The following is a 13,763-nucleotide window of genomic DNA, read 5'->3' on the forward strand; positions in this document are numbered from 1 at the left end:
CCACATGACCCCAACTGGGGTGGGGACAAACTGCAACCAAAGTACATGCCCTCAGTGGGAACCAAACCTGGGACTCTCTGGCCTGCAGACTGACACTCTAACCACTGAGCAAAACCAGCCAGGGCAAGTATGGACATTTTAATGATATTGATTTTTCCACTCCATGAACATGGTATATGTTTCCACTTTTTAATTCTTCCTCTATTTTGTTTTTCAATGTCCTGTAGTTTTCTGAGAAAAGGTCTTTCACCTTTTTAGTTAAAATGATTCCTAGGTATTTTTTGTTGTTGCAATGGGAAATGGGATTTTTTTTCTTTTTCTGAGTGTTCATTATTGGTGTTTAAGAATGCCATTGATTTCTGAATGTTAATTTTGTATCCTGCTACTTTGCCAAATTCATTTATTAAATCTTGTAGATTGTCAATGGCAGCCAGTCAGTGTTCTCTCTCATTGATGTTTCTATCTCTCTCTAAAATCAATAAAGGAAAAAAGAACATACACACACAAAAACTAATAATAAGTGGAGCTGCACATGGATAAGCCCGGACACCAGGAGGGTGAGATTTCTGACACAGAGAGAGAAATTAAGATTACAGTGCAGCACAAAGTTAATCAGAAAGCTGTGGGCTTGAAAATTCTGCCAAAAATCAGTGCTGTTCCTCAGCTTCAGGGCTACCTCTGTTCTGTGTTTACTCTTACAAATGGGATTTATCCCCATAAACTGGTATTCCAAATTCTTACAAAGAACCTAATTAAATACATGATCTATTAAAAAAATTAAATTAAATGTTCAGTTTTATATCTCAAAAAGGCTCATTTGATCTTTGTGTTAGGTAAAAATATGCTACCATTATTTGTTTTCTAAATGAATTTCTATCTTTAGATGGCAACCATTATTTTTTACACATGTCTTATCTTAGTATTCTTTTAATATATTTTTTTTTATTGATTTTAGAGAAAGAAGAAGGGAGAGTAAGAGGGAGAAACATCAATGAGAGAGAACATTGACTGGCTGCCTCCTTCATACCCCTCACTGGGGATTGGCCCACAACCTGGGCATGTGTCCTGACTGGGAATGGAACTGGTGACCTCTTGGTGCATGGGTCGATGCTCAACCACTGAGCCACACTGGCCGGGCATTAGTAGTATTCTTTTAAGTGGTCTACATAGGCTCTATAGTTGTTGTAACTGGCCTGCATCTAGATTAGACAAGCCAAGATTTATATCTAAAGTTTTTAAAATTTTTATTTTGTAGTCTCTTCCAAGCATAAACTTTAGGTAAATCTGAGGTTGGAAAAATGACATCAGAATGGTTCCATTTATCATTGATAATTAAGACCTTTTGTCTGTACAGTTCAGAGAGCTACAAAAATATTATCTCATAATTCTCAAATGATTCATTGAAGTGGACAGGCAAATACTATTATCCTAACTTATAAATGTAGTTTGTGGTCTTTAAAAGGTTAGAGAGCTGCTTCATATAAGTTAAAAGCAAAAGTAGAGATGAATTTTAAAAACTGGTTTTTAATCTTTTTAGACCACTGTAAGTCCACAATTGCTTTTTTTAGAACTATAACTATTATTATAGTGTGAATTTTTTTCTAGTCAAAAGATAAAAACTTGAAATAATAATTTTAGTGTGTTCCTGGTAGTGCATTTTATGCTGAACTAAACATTTCTGATGGGTGTTTAATAAATAGTTAATGATAATGGTCCTCTTATCAAATATTTAAAAGTTTACAGAGAACAGTAGACACTATCTTTATTATTTATCAACTAAATGTCCTTAGTGTGAACAACATTTTATTATTAAAGGTCCTCCAGGAGTAGATAGTGTATCTAACATTGAAAACTAATTCAGGGTGCAGATTATTAATCTTGTTAACTTTTGGAGAGACACACATCTGTACATGAATGTGTGCTTTTCTTACTTCAAGCATATTTCTTCCTCTCATTTCCTGTTTCAGTTAAGGGCATCTTATAACCCAGGCTGGAAATATCAGTAATCTTCATTACTTTTCTCTCCCTCACCTCTAATCCATTTGTTTACTTACTCCTATATGTCTACAGTATTTTATGTGCCCATTCATTCATTCTCGTGGCCACTGCCCTAAATCAGGTCCTCTTCTCCTGGGCTCTAAACTTTGCCTTTCTAGTCTTTCTCACTGCCTCCTGAAATACATACCTGACCACTGACCTCCTCTCGAATGGCATCCATTATCTAAAGTCCTAATGCCTTATGAAATCTCACCTTAACTGTATTTCATCCTAACTCTCCTTCCATTAGATTAGACTTTTAAACTTTATATCTCTGCACTACTTTTGTACCTTTGTTGTTCCCTCTCCTCTGAAATATCCCTTCCTCTATTTCTTGCTGTAAAAATCCCAGAACAGTTACAATTTCCTTCATGAATCTCTTTAATTCCTCCCATCAGACTTAATATTTCCCTTGTATATATATTCACAGTACCAGAACTAAACCTCTTCAGTTCATTTTTGATATTTTATTTTGAATTGTCAATTATTGTGTATATATATCTCTTCTGTACTTCCATGAGCTTGTTGTGGGTAGAGATTGTATATAGAACACAGTCCTGCCCTAATAACTTTGTGTGTAGTAGTCTTTGCTTCCAACTTTTAGTTGAATTCTATAATTCATTGAGCAGATCAACTGAGAAGTTTTAAGAATTAATTCATCTTCATATTACCCCTAACTAATGACTAGAAAGAATAATTTTGTTTTATAGATGGTAACAGCTCAGGAAAAAGTTTCTGTCTATGTACGTGTCAACAATGTAGAGAGCAATGGAATATTTTAATATATATTTTTATTGATTTTTTTTTTTTTTAGAGAGAGAGAAAGGGAGAGGGAGAGAGAGAAACATCCATCAGCTGCCTCCTGCAGCCCCCTAGTGGTTTGAGCCCGAAACCCAGGCATGTGTCCTACTGGGAATCCAACTGGTGACCTCTTGGTGCATGAGACATTGCTCAATCCACTGAGCCACACCAGCGAGGCTAGAAATGGAATCTTTTGTCCATAGTAAACCATTCTTAAATAATTAAAAATTTAAAGTTCTATATATTCTACTTGAATTCTTTTTTGTGAAATTGTTGTGGGACATTAATCCAGGCTTACAGGATTCAAAACATCTCTTCATTAGTTCCATTCTTTTATCCTTCCTATCAGCCATTCATTCATCATTTAGACATACCTGCTATGTGGCAGGTACAATTTTAGGTGTTAGAGGTACAACTGTAAACAAACATAGTCTGTCTTCTAGATTTAGGAAATAGTCATGTAAAGAAGGCAAATATATACAATACAGTAGTAGATTAAGAATTGTACAAAATGCTAAGAAAACACAGAAAACCTATGTATATGATTGTTAGCTTGGCTAAATTACTTGCTTTGAGTTAAATTTCTATTTAGATTCTTGTGTGTCTTTCACCTTCCTTGCCTACACTAATTTTGTTTAGGGGTTTGTATTTTGTGTTTTAGATTATACAGTGATCTATAATTATTAAATCTAAATAGAATTTATTAAATATAATTTTTGAAGTAAATGTATTATTCATGCTAAATAATATATACTTAGAAAAATCATATGAACATCAAATATTTTAAATTAAAAAATTTTTTTTCTTTATTGATTTTAGAGAGAGAAATAGAAACATCGATGAGAGAGAACATTAACTGGCTGCCTCCTACACCCCCACTGGGGATTTGGCCCACAACCTAGGCATGTGCCCTGACCGGGAATCAAACCGGTGACCTCTTGGTTCATGGGTCAACACTCAACAACTGAGCCACACCAGCCGGGCAAATATTTTAAATTTTAATAAATTTTCAGCATTAGGGGATTATATTTAAAAGACCAATGAAAAACTTTAGAAAATGAATAATCATGTTTTTACTTGTGTGAAACTAAGTCTGTGTATATGTGGTAGTTTGCTTGAATTAAGGTGTGCATATGTGCACATGTACACCATTTTAGTCGAATGAACAATTTGTGTCCGTTGGGTACCACTTAATCTTACATGTTTACTTATCTTAAATGACCTTCATATCTACTTGACTTTAAAAGTTCTCTGTGCTCTGCCTAGGGTAGCTTATTTTTTGCTCTTCCTGAGCTATAGCAAGAGGACATACAGATGATCTATAGACATATGAAGAGATGCTCAACATCACTAATCATCAGAGAAATGCAAATTAAAACCACAATGAGATATCACTTTTCACCTTTCAGAATGGCTATCAATAAATCTACACAAAGCAAATGATGGCGAGAATGTGGAGGATGGAACCCTCATGCATTGTTGGTGGGATTGTAAATTAGTGCATCCACTATGGAAAACAGTGTGCAGATTCCTTAAAAAATTAAAAATAGAACTAGCATATGACCCAGCAGTTCCCTTCTGAGTATTTATCTGAAGAAATCCTTGAGAAGATATATACATACATATATTCATAGCAGCATTATTTAGAATAGCCAAGATATGGAAGCAACTTAAATGTCCATCAATAGACAAATGGATAAAGAGGATATGGTACATATATAGACAATGTATCATATATACCAAATTGTACATATATATATATAATGTACAATTTACTCAGCCATTAAAAATGAAATCTTACCATTTGTAACAACATTGATAGACCTAGAAGGGTATTATGCTAGATGAAATAAGTCAGAGAAAGACAAATACCATATGATTTCACTTATATGTGAAATCTAAAAGACAAAATAAATGAACAAACAAAACGTGAAGAAAGTCATAGATACAGAGAACTAGTTGATAATTGCCAGATGGGAAGGCGGGTGGTAGGGATGGGTGAAAAAGGTGAAAGAGATTAAAAAGTGTGAATACCCAATTCTAAAAATAGTTACAGGTTTGTAAAGTACAGCATAGGGAATATAGTCAATAATGCAATAACTATGTATGGCTTCAGATAAGTATTAGATTTATCAGAGTGATCATTTCATAAGGTATATGAATGTCTAGTCACTATGTTATACTCCTGAAACTAATATAATATTGTATGTCAACTGTAAATGAAAAATAAAATTTTTTCAACAGCCTGTCATTGTCTGCCCTGTGCTGCCAATCGACCTAAGAGAAGTTATTTTCCCCAGTGGTCCCAGTTAATTCGATCAGAGGGAACCCTGAACAAGGGTAGCCCATCAATAGGCTAAACAGGTATTTGTGACATGGTTTGGTGCAACAGTCACAGCTAAGGCAGAGATAATAATTTTGGGATAAAATAGACTCCTCTTAGGACTTCCAACTTTTTAATGTAGAGGAGCTGCCAAATGGTGATGAGCATTATAGCTAAGAGGTCACATGGAGCTTGTGTTAGGCTAATAATTATTGGTCATCTGTTTATTGCAGAATTTTTCTGGAAAGAAGAGACTAGAACCAATAGACAGAAGTAGAGGCACTGTGTGTGTGGGATGTGCGCATGCGTGAGATAGTTTGTGCATATGTAAGAGAAAGATAACATGCCTCAAAGAGTAACAATAGTTCCTGACAGTATCCTGGGCCCTGGGAGGTCCAGACTGGCCTCACATTCCTACAGACCTACTGTACTCATCCCTAACTGTGCTTTTGCTTAAATTGGTCTCCCTACTTTGAGTCTTTCTCCCTTCTTCAAGCAATTCTGAATATTACCACCAGGTTAGTGTTTCTTAAAATCTGCTCTGATCATATAATTTATCTGGCCAAAAACTTTAATGATTCCCTCATTGTCTTCATAATAAAGTTTAAGTTCCTTAAAAATGTGTGCATGACCTTTTCCAACTCTGCTTCTGGGATATTTTTTCTAAAAGAACCAAGTCCATTTAATTTGGTATTTTACTATCACTGGTTATGATGAAAGTCACTAGCTCTGTTCTCTTGGCTATTTGTTTCCAGGAATTTTACTGGAAGTATCAACTGGACTGGAAACCCCCGCATGATTTGTTACAGAATAAAACAGAAATAGTTCTGTGACTTGTCTCTACCTGGTGAATGTGGACGGTGGTATGTACTGGGGCTTGTGCCCCTGGAGGAAGACTTTTATGAGGCCAGCCTTCCACCATCCAGCTTCTTGCTAGCTGACAGGCAGTCTGAAGAGAGCTCTGTCTGATGATGAACCTGACAGTGTGCCAAACTGTCCAGTAACCTTTTCTGAGTTTTAAATTCTAAATGTTTTTATTGATCAGAAAGAAATAGCCCTTTGGAGATCATTTAATTTTTTGCCTTGAAAGCCTTGACCACCAATGCCAACAAAGTTGACTTATAGTGTGGTTGGTTAAACTGGCATTCATTTGGGAATTTTTTTGAAACTTCAAGTTTCATCGGTCCACATTCAGCCTTATCCTCTTATTTTGTGGGAAGGGAAAAGGGAAGAACAGCAACTTATTCCTCTTGGCAGGATATGAAATACAATGATCTCCCTACTCATCATAATGGTTCTCCATTGTCTATAGACTATCTTTTAAAAATCTTAACTCTTTACTCTAGAATTCAGTGTCATCTACACTTTTTCCCTGTGTTCCATTCCTTTTCTAAAAGAATTCTGTTTGGTCAGCCAATCTGGTCTATTTAATCTTCCCCTTTCCCATAACATGCCAGGCATATTTCTACCTCAGTGTCCTTGCACATGTTTGCCTAGCCTGTAATGGCCTCGCTCCTGTGCCTGGCTTGCAAGTCCCCCTTAATTTACTTCCTCAAATCAGAATAATGATAAATTATATATCAGCATCAATAAACACTTTTTAAATAAATTACTTGCTTTTTCAGAAGAAATCTGCACTGTGAATTTATAGTTGCCCCAGGTGGCTATGGGCATTTTAAAAATCAAATCAAATCTCAGAAGTGTCATACAAAAAAATGTGGTTTCTGGAATCTTTTGAAATAACAAAGATCTATCAACATGGAGCCCCCTTTTCTACAAACAATAAGCTAGAGCCGAGAAATGATTATTCCTTTGGATGATTCTTGTACTCACCATTCAGTCCCACCACTCCTCACTTTCTCACCATACTGCCCCAGCCTGCGCTGGCTCTCTGCTTGGCCCCCCGCTCCATGGACAACTAAATTCAAGATGATGGTTATAGAGATACCAAACAAAAATGAGAGGATAGTCTTTGAAGGAGAAAAGAGAGAGATTATCACATCGTGGTCCTTGGTAATCTATGTCTTAACAGCTAAGAGAAGGGACTTGATACTTCCTACCTCCTAATTGATAATAATCAGTGAGAATAACTCATAAAGGACATTTAGTCATGGAGTAGGATACCAAGAAATGAAATACGTTTCAGAAAGGAGTTCTCTGATGTTGCTCAGAGTGGGGAGTAATCACCGAGAAGGTCTATTTGAATCTTTACATCACTTTTTAGGATCCATTTTCTCCAAAGGGTCGAGCCCTTTGGGACAATAGAATGGAAGCAAAGTTTCAGAGCAGCTAATATACAAGAGCAGGGATTCATTTTGGTCTTAAATATAGTTATTTCTGTCTCTCCCTACAAACATTTTTTTTTTTTTTTTTTTTTATCCTCACCTGAGGACATTTTTCCATTTTTTGTACAGATAGAGTGGGAGGGAGAGAGAGGAAGGGAGAGAGAGAGAGAAACATCGACGTGAAGGGACACATCGAGTGGCTGCCACCCGCACGACCAACCAGGGCCGGGGACAAACTGCAACCGAAGTACGTGCCCTTAGCGGGAACCGAACCCGGGTCTCTGCGGACCGCAGGCCGACGCTCTAACCACTGAGCCAAACTGGCCAGGGCTCTCCCTACAAACATTTTGATTAGGCAATAATGGTTGGTATTTGTCCAAGTTTTAATTATTTTCAAGTTATTTTATTATATTGGCTTCATTTAAGGTTTTCCTTTTAAAAACCTACAAAGTGGGATAGGACAGATGAAGAAAGTTAGGCTGTACGTGTTTAAGTGAATTACCCAAGTTCACGTGAATATTAAATGAAAGAATTGGAAGTAGATCCTAGATCTTCGGATTTCTGGTCTTGTGCTCTGTAATTTTATACTGTCTAGGTCTTCATTATCTTCCTATGAATGATCTCATCCTGCTTTTGTATGTGTTCCCAAAGGACAGAGGCAATGACGCTAAGTCCATAGCAAGGAGACAATAATGTAAGAATTGAATTTTAGAACTGGGTCAGCCTCTATCTATAATTTATTCAGTCTTCTTTACCTCCTTGAATAAACTACCTGGGAGGTGGCTGACAGTTTTCTGATGATGTCAAAAGTTTTGATCTACATGTCTAGTATAGATAAAAAATATTAATCTACTGAAATTGCCTAAAATAAAGTGCTTTCATTTATTGTCTTTTTTCTTTTTCTTCTTTTCATTAGAATGTAAGCTCCTCAGGTTTACAGCTGAATCCCTGTGTCTGGAACTATACCTGTCTGGTATAAGACATTCAATCAGTATTTGATGCCTAATTCACTGACTTAGTGTTTTATGATCCTCACATTGAGAACACATTGCCCCAAATAAAATATTAGTTACTTTTCTGGCATCCACTTTGTCTTTTAGATCTGACAAGGGTGGTCATCCCTGTAAAGGAATGTGGACATTGACTCAGAACTGCTTAGAGTTGAAACAGTTATGTTTGAGTGATAAAAGTCTCTGAATCAGGTGGCAAATAAGTTTATCTTTCTATACTTATCTCTCAATGCTGCTTTTACATTAATTCTTTGTAGCCATCAATACTTTCAAGTCCCTTTAGTTCAGAGGTGCCACCTGTCAAGGTTTGCCTGTACCATGAAGTGGGAAAGGTCGTGAAGCATTGGTTTATTAGATTATAGAGTCTGAGATTCTGGACTTCAATAAGGACTCTCCTGCATGCTAAGAGTTTTGTGACAATGTAAGTGAGGGAATTACACAGACACCTTTGAACCAATGCATCAGCAGATCTTCTGTTTCCAAGAACAGAAAGCACAAAAATCTAGATGTTGAAAGGTTAATAAAGGCTTACTGCCCAGTCCTGAGACTGCCAGTTTGTTCATGGTTGAACCTGGTCTTTTTGATTCCTAATAGAATCCATTGGGTGGTCTTGTTGAATAAAAATCTCTGTTATGAAAGGGTAAGAAGGCAAATTGTGTGCTGATCCTTGCAAGGGAGAAAAAGACGATTGAAAGAGCAAAAGCTCTCAAGATCTAACACTCAAAACATTCAGAAATTGATTTACTCTTTGAGACTTGTCATAGCCTGCAGCAATTGGTGCTGTTCCCCAGTATGAGAACTTTTTTGTTTCTTGTGGGCAATGTCAGGCCCCAGGAGTCTTTCACATGACTGTTTATTTGTCACTATTAAGAGCCAAGTACCTGTTTTGAAGAAAACAGAACTGGTAGTTAAGTGTTTAGTAGAACTCATAAAGTGTCAGGGGACAGAATGTGTGTAGTAGTAGAAAGAGAAGCTAACATTTACTGAGTCTGTTTCACACTAGACATAATACCAGGTGCTTGCACAAGTGCTATTTTATTTAGTCTTTATATCAGTCCTATGAGATAAGTTTTATATTTCTGTTTTCTGGATTTGGAAATCGAGACTCATTAAATGACTTTCCCTAGGTCACATAGCTAAGAATAGTGGAGCCAGATCTAAATCCAAACCATCTAACTCTGAAACCAATGACCTTTTGTTTTACCCTCATAATACTGCTTTGGGTTCCTTGGGTAATGAAGGATTGGGCTCACTTCCTGATCTTCCTATCAAGGGAGAAACTGAGTATAAAATGGCAGAATTTACATATTCCTTTCTAACCCTAACCTTCAAAATGTTTTAAATATACTGAACTTTTAAACATAATACTGAGATTTCATAAGTGTTGCAGTGGAGTGAGCTGAGAAGTGGTTTTCTCCCCAAATTAAAGATATTTGCAAAAGTATATACAATAGTCCTCTCTTATCAGCAGTGTTGCTTTCTGCAGTTTCAGTTACCTGAGCTCAACTGCAGCCCTAAAATATTAAATTTCCCCAACCACCCACATCGTCTGCTTCCGCTATCCACCCATCGACATCATCATGGCTTGATGATCCAGGATCAACCATAACAGAAGATTCTACTTCTGACATATCACCAGAAAATCAGTAGTAGCCTAACGCTAGGTCAAAATGCCTACGCCTTTCACCTCACTTCATCTCATCACAGAGGTTTGTTTTTTTTTTTTTAATCCTCACCCGAGGACATTTTTTTCATTTTTTGTTCAGATAGAGTGGGGAGGGGGAGAGAGAGAGAGAAACATTTATGTGAAAGGGACACATCGAGTGGTTGCCACCTGCACAACCCAACCAGGGCTGGGGAAAAACTGCAACCGAGGTACATGCCCTTAGCGGAAACGGAACCCAGGTCTCTCCGGACCGCAGGCCGACGCTCTACCGCTGAGCCAAACCAGCCAGGGCTCATCACAGAGGTATTTTGTCATCTCATGTTATCAAAGGAAGAAGAAGGGTGAACACAGTATAGTAAGATATTTTGAACGAGAGAGACCACATTCACATAACTTTCATTAAAATAAAGGGGTTCAGAACAGGCTTCCCCAAGATGTGCTACTTTGGCATCTGGATCATTTTGAGCTAAAGGCAGTGGAGGCTTTGCAGGCCCAAAAGAAACTTACACAGAATGGGAGCCTTGCCCATAATAAGAGTTGTTACCAGAAATAACTTTTTATGACTTATCTGTAAGGCAGGGCAAGCTTCTAATTACTGAACATCTGATCTTCAGATCATCCTCTGAATGACCTTCCTCTCTTGTGAAGCTCTCAGGTGCCTTACCTTATCCTCAGCTCAGAATATCATACCTCATTTTCTCTTTCTGTCTCTCAATCACTCCTTTATGTGGGGTCTCTAACTCTCTCATGTATGGGGTTCCCATATGTATGTATATAATTAAATGTGTTTATTTTTCTCTTGTTAATCTAATCTGTCTCGTGTAGATTTGATTACTAGACTAGCTGAAAGAATCTAGGAGAGTAGAGGAAAGGTTCTTCTTCCCCAATAACAGTATATTGTATAATTGTTCTATTTTATTATTAGTTATTGTTGTTAATCTCTTAACTGTGACTAATTTATAAATTAAACTTTATCATAGATATATATGTATAGAAAAACCCATATGCCCGACTGGTGTGGCTCAGTGGATTGAGTGTTGTCCCATGGACTGAAAGGTCCCCATTTGATTCCTGGTCAGGGCACATGCCCGGTTTTCAGGCTCAATCCCCAGTAGTGGGCATGCAGGAGGCAGCCGATGGATGTTTCTCTCTCACATCAATGTTTCTATCTCTCTCTTTCTTCCTCTCTGTCTAAAAAAATTAATAAAAACATATTTAAAAAACAAACAAAAAAACCCTCATAATATATAGAGAGTTTGGTACTATCTGTGGTTTCAGGCATCCACTGGGGGGTTCTTGAATGTATCCCCCATGGATAAGGGAAGACTTTTGTATGACTTTTTTGAAATATTTGATAGAGCCATTATATCCTAAGGAACAGAGGCTAATAGTGACCTTCAGGGTATAGCATCTTCATTGTCATCTATTTAGATTTAAACTCAAGGTGGTAAATCCCATTTCTAAAATAATTTGTTTCAATCTAAGTATTTCTTAGAGGAAGTCTCAGATTTAGGTCCTCTATCCTATAAATAACAGAATTAATGGATGTTCTATCTTAGTGTTATGTTATAATATTTTTACTCTTCATCGATGAAAATGAAATAAAGGTGTTACCAGTGGGGTGTCCTCTGTGTCCCCACCTGTTACTGGTGGAAGTGGGCTTCTTGGGGTGCCGCAGGAATAAGAATTTCCCGAGGACCCCACAGGAGGATGAGGTATTATGGAAAGCTTTATTGACCAGGTAACATTAAGGAAAGTTCCTTCCATCTCCCTCTGTCCTGCCATGGAAAAAGTCCCATTTTGCCTTCAGCAGAGCTAGGATTAACGCCACTGCCCAGAGTTTCTGCTCCATATTAACGTCCAGCCCAGTTCAGCGTCTGGCTAGGTTAGCTTGTATTCCCAGCTGCAGTCCATTGCATGTGGGGTCTGCATGGCCATGGGCCATGTGGCTTCTAGGGCCACATGACTATGGAGGTGTACCGTGATTGTGAATCACAGAGCAATCAAGAAACAGGAGTGCCAAGTGGCAAGAGAGAGAGAAAGAATTCTTTGTCTCTGGGGATTTTAAGTAGGAGCTTATCCAATGAGTCCTTCAGGATTTTGTGCTCTTGCAGTGGCTCCACCCCCTCTAGCCAATTTTTTCCCCACGTTAGACTGACAGGTAAGTAGCTTCCCCACATCACCCTGACTTCACTGCACATGTGTCCATCTTCCTCTTTGCTGGACCCGTTCCCCCAGTGATCTGCAGGGAATGGTCTGGTGGTTCCCTGGGGAATTGAAATTGCAGCTTCCTGGTTAAGCTGCCCAGATGGCCATGCTTATAATATCTGGCCTCCTCTTTGCTCATTTCTTATTATTAATATTAGCTAGCTAGTTATGACTGTAACAAAGGCTATGCATTAGAATTTTCTTTTCTCTTTTCAGATTACAGATATAAACCCTAATTTCAGCACAGTTATGAGAACATAATTTTCCATTTGCTTTGCTGGAGGCCCCTCCTCACAGTTTGAAATTTGGGACACAAGATTTTTCTTGTTTGTTTCACTTCATTTCTTTTCTTTTTTTTTTTACCCCAAGGGCTCATTTGACTTTCATTTGAAGTTCTAATTGACAGAGGAGGAAAAACAGAAAAAAACAATGGGATATTTGAGTTAATAACAGAAAAACTCAGATGAAATTAGACTTCAAATCTCAAAAGTGGATTTGTACTTCTGTGCTTAGTAGAATTGGTGCAACTGCTATAATCCTTATGTTTTGTTTTTAATCTCTGACATAGAGGATTGATTTAACACAAATAGAATAATTTTATTGGTGTTTTCTAAGAGAATGTAGGGAATGTTAAAAAACAAAATTCAGCTGAGTAAATTTGAAGAGTTAATTGGCTTTAATTAAGTGATTCATGAATGCCCCAGCATCCCATCAAGCAACTAGAAGGGCTCTACAAAATAGACTTTTATGGGAAGAAGGGTGGGGCTAGGGAGCTAATGATAAAAGAAAAGAAAGGATTATTTTCTGCCAGAACTTTTTTTTGGGGGGGGGGGGGATTGAGAGGGTTTTTATTTATGCAGATTGCCTCTTCTTTCTGTGGGGTATAGAGAGGGCTCATGTGACAGATTACTGGTGTTTGACCCAAAATTCTGATTAAGATTATGTTTCTGGGAGAGTTTAAAGCTACAATTAAATCAGGTATTAAATGATAGGTTTTTAGCAAGAGTGACATCATTTGGGGCCTGTGGTTATTTTTCTTCAATAGGAGGATATTATACTAAAACAATAGACTGGAAATGCTCTTCATACCAACCCCATTGCCCTCTTGGTATGGGCAAGGGAATTATGGAAATGAAGTATAAATGGCATTTTAACTGTGGTCTTCCTGATTTGTCAGTGTTATTGTGAATATTTTATCTCTCAATTTGACTATAAGAAAATTGCTTGAGCCCTGGCCGATTTGGTTCAGCGGTTAGAGCGTCGGCCTGCGGTACAGAGAAAATTGCTTGATTTGGGTATTCTCTTCTTTCTTCGGATTGACAGTAATGGGTTGACAGGAAGGACAGAGTTTGCACCTGAGACCCTGCCCCTGCTTTTAGTCAGAATACTCATCATCAATCCTCTAAACAGGTTCACATGCTTGGCAGCACTAG

At 37.5% G+C, this 13,763-nt stretch overlaps 1 protein-coding gene across 13 annotated transcripts in view; it reads left to right on the forward strand.

The window, feature by feature from the left end:
- The window catches only part of COMMD1 (copper metabolism domain containing 1), a 112,961-nt gene that overhangs the window by 76,825 nt on the left and 22,373 nt on the right, over positions 1-13,763 (forward strand). The window contains exon 3 of one of the 13 annotated variants that reach the window (XM_036263423.1): positions 5,917-6,009. The exons of the other annotated variants lie outside the window; for them this stretch is intronic. Coding sequence (XP_036119316.1) covers positions 5,917-5,994 — 78 coding nt within the window. The 3' untranslated portion in view covers positions 5,995-6,009. Of the gene's footprint in view, positions 1-5,916; positions 6,010-13,763 lie in introns of those variants that run through there. 13 annotated transcript variants of the gene reach the window in all.

This window comes from Molossus molossus, unplaced genomic scaffold, assembly GCF_014108415.1.
Source record: "Molossus molossus isolate mMolMol1 unplaced genomic scaffold, mMolMol1.p scaffold_m16_p_15, whole genome shotgun sequence".
Classification (NCBI taxonomy): domain Eukaryota; kingdom Metazoa; phylum Chordata; class Mammalia; order Chiroptera; family Molossidae; genus Molossus; species Molossus molossus.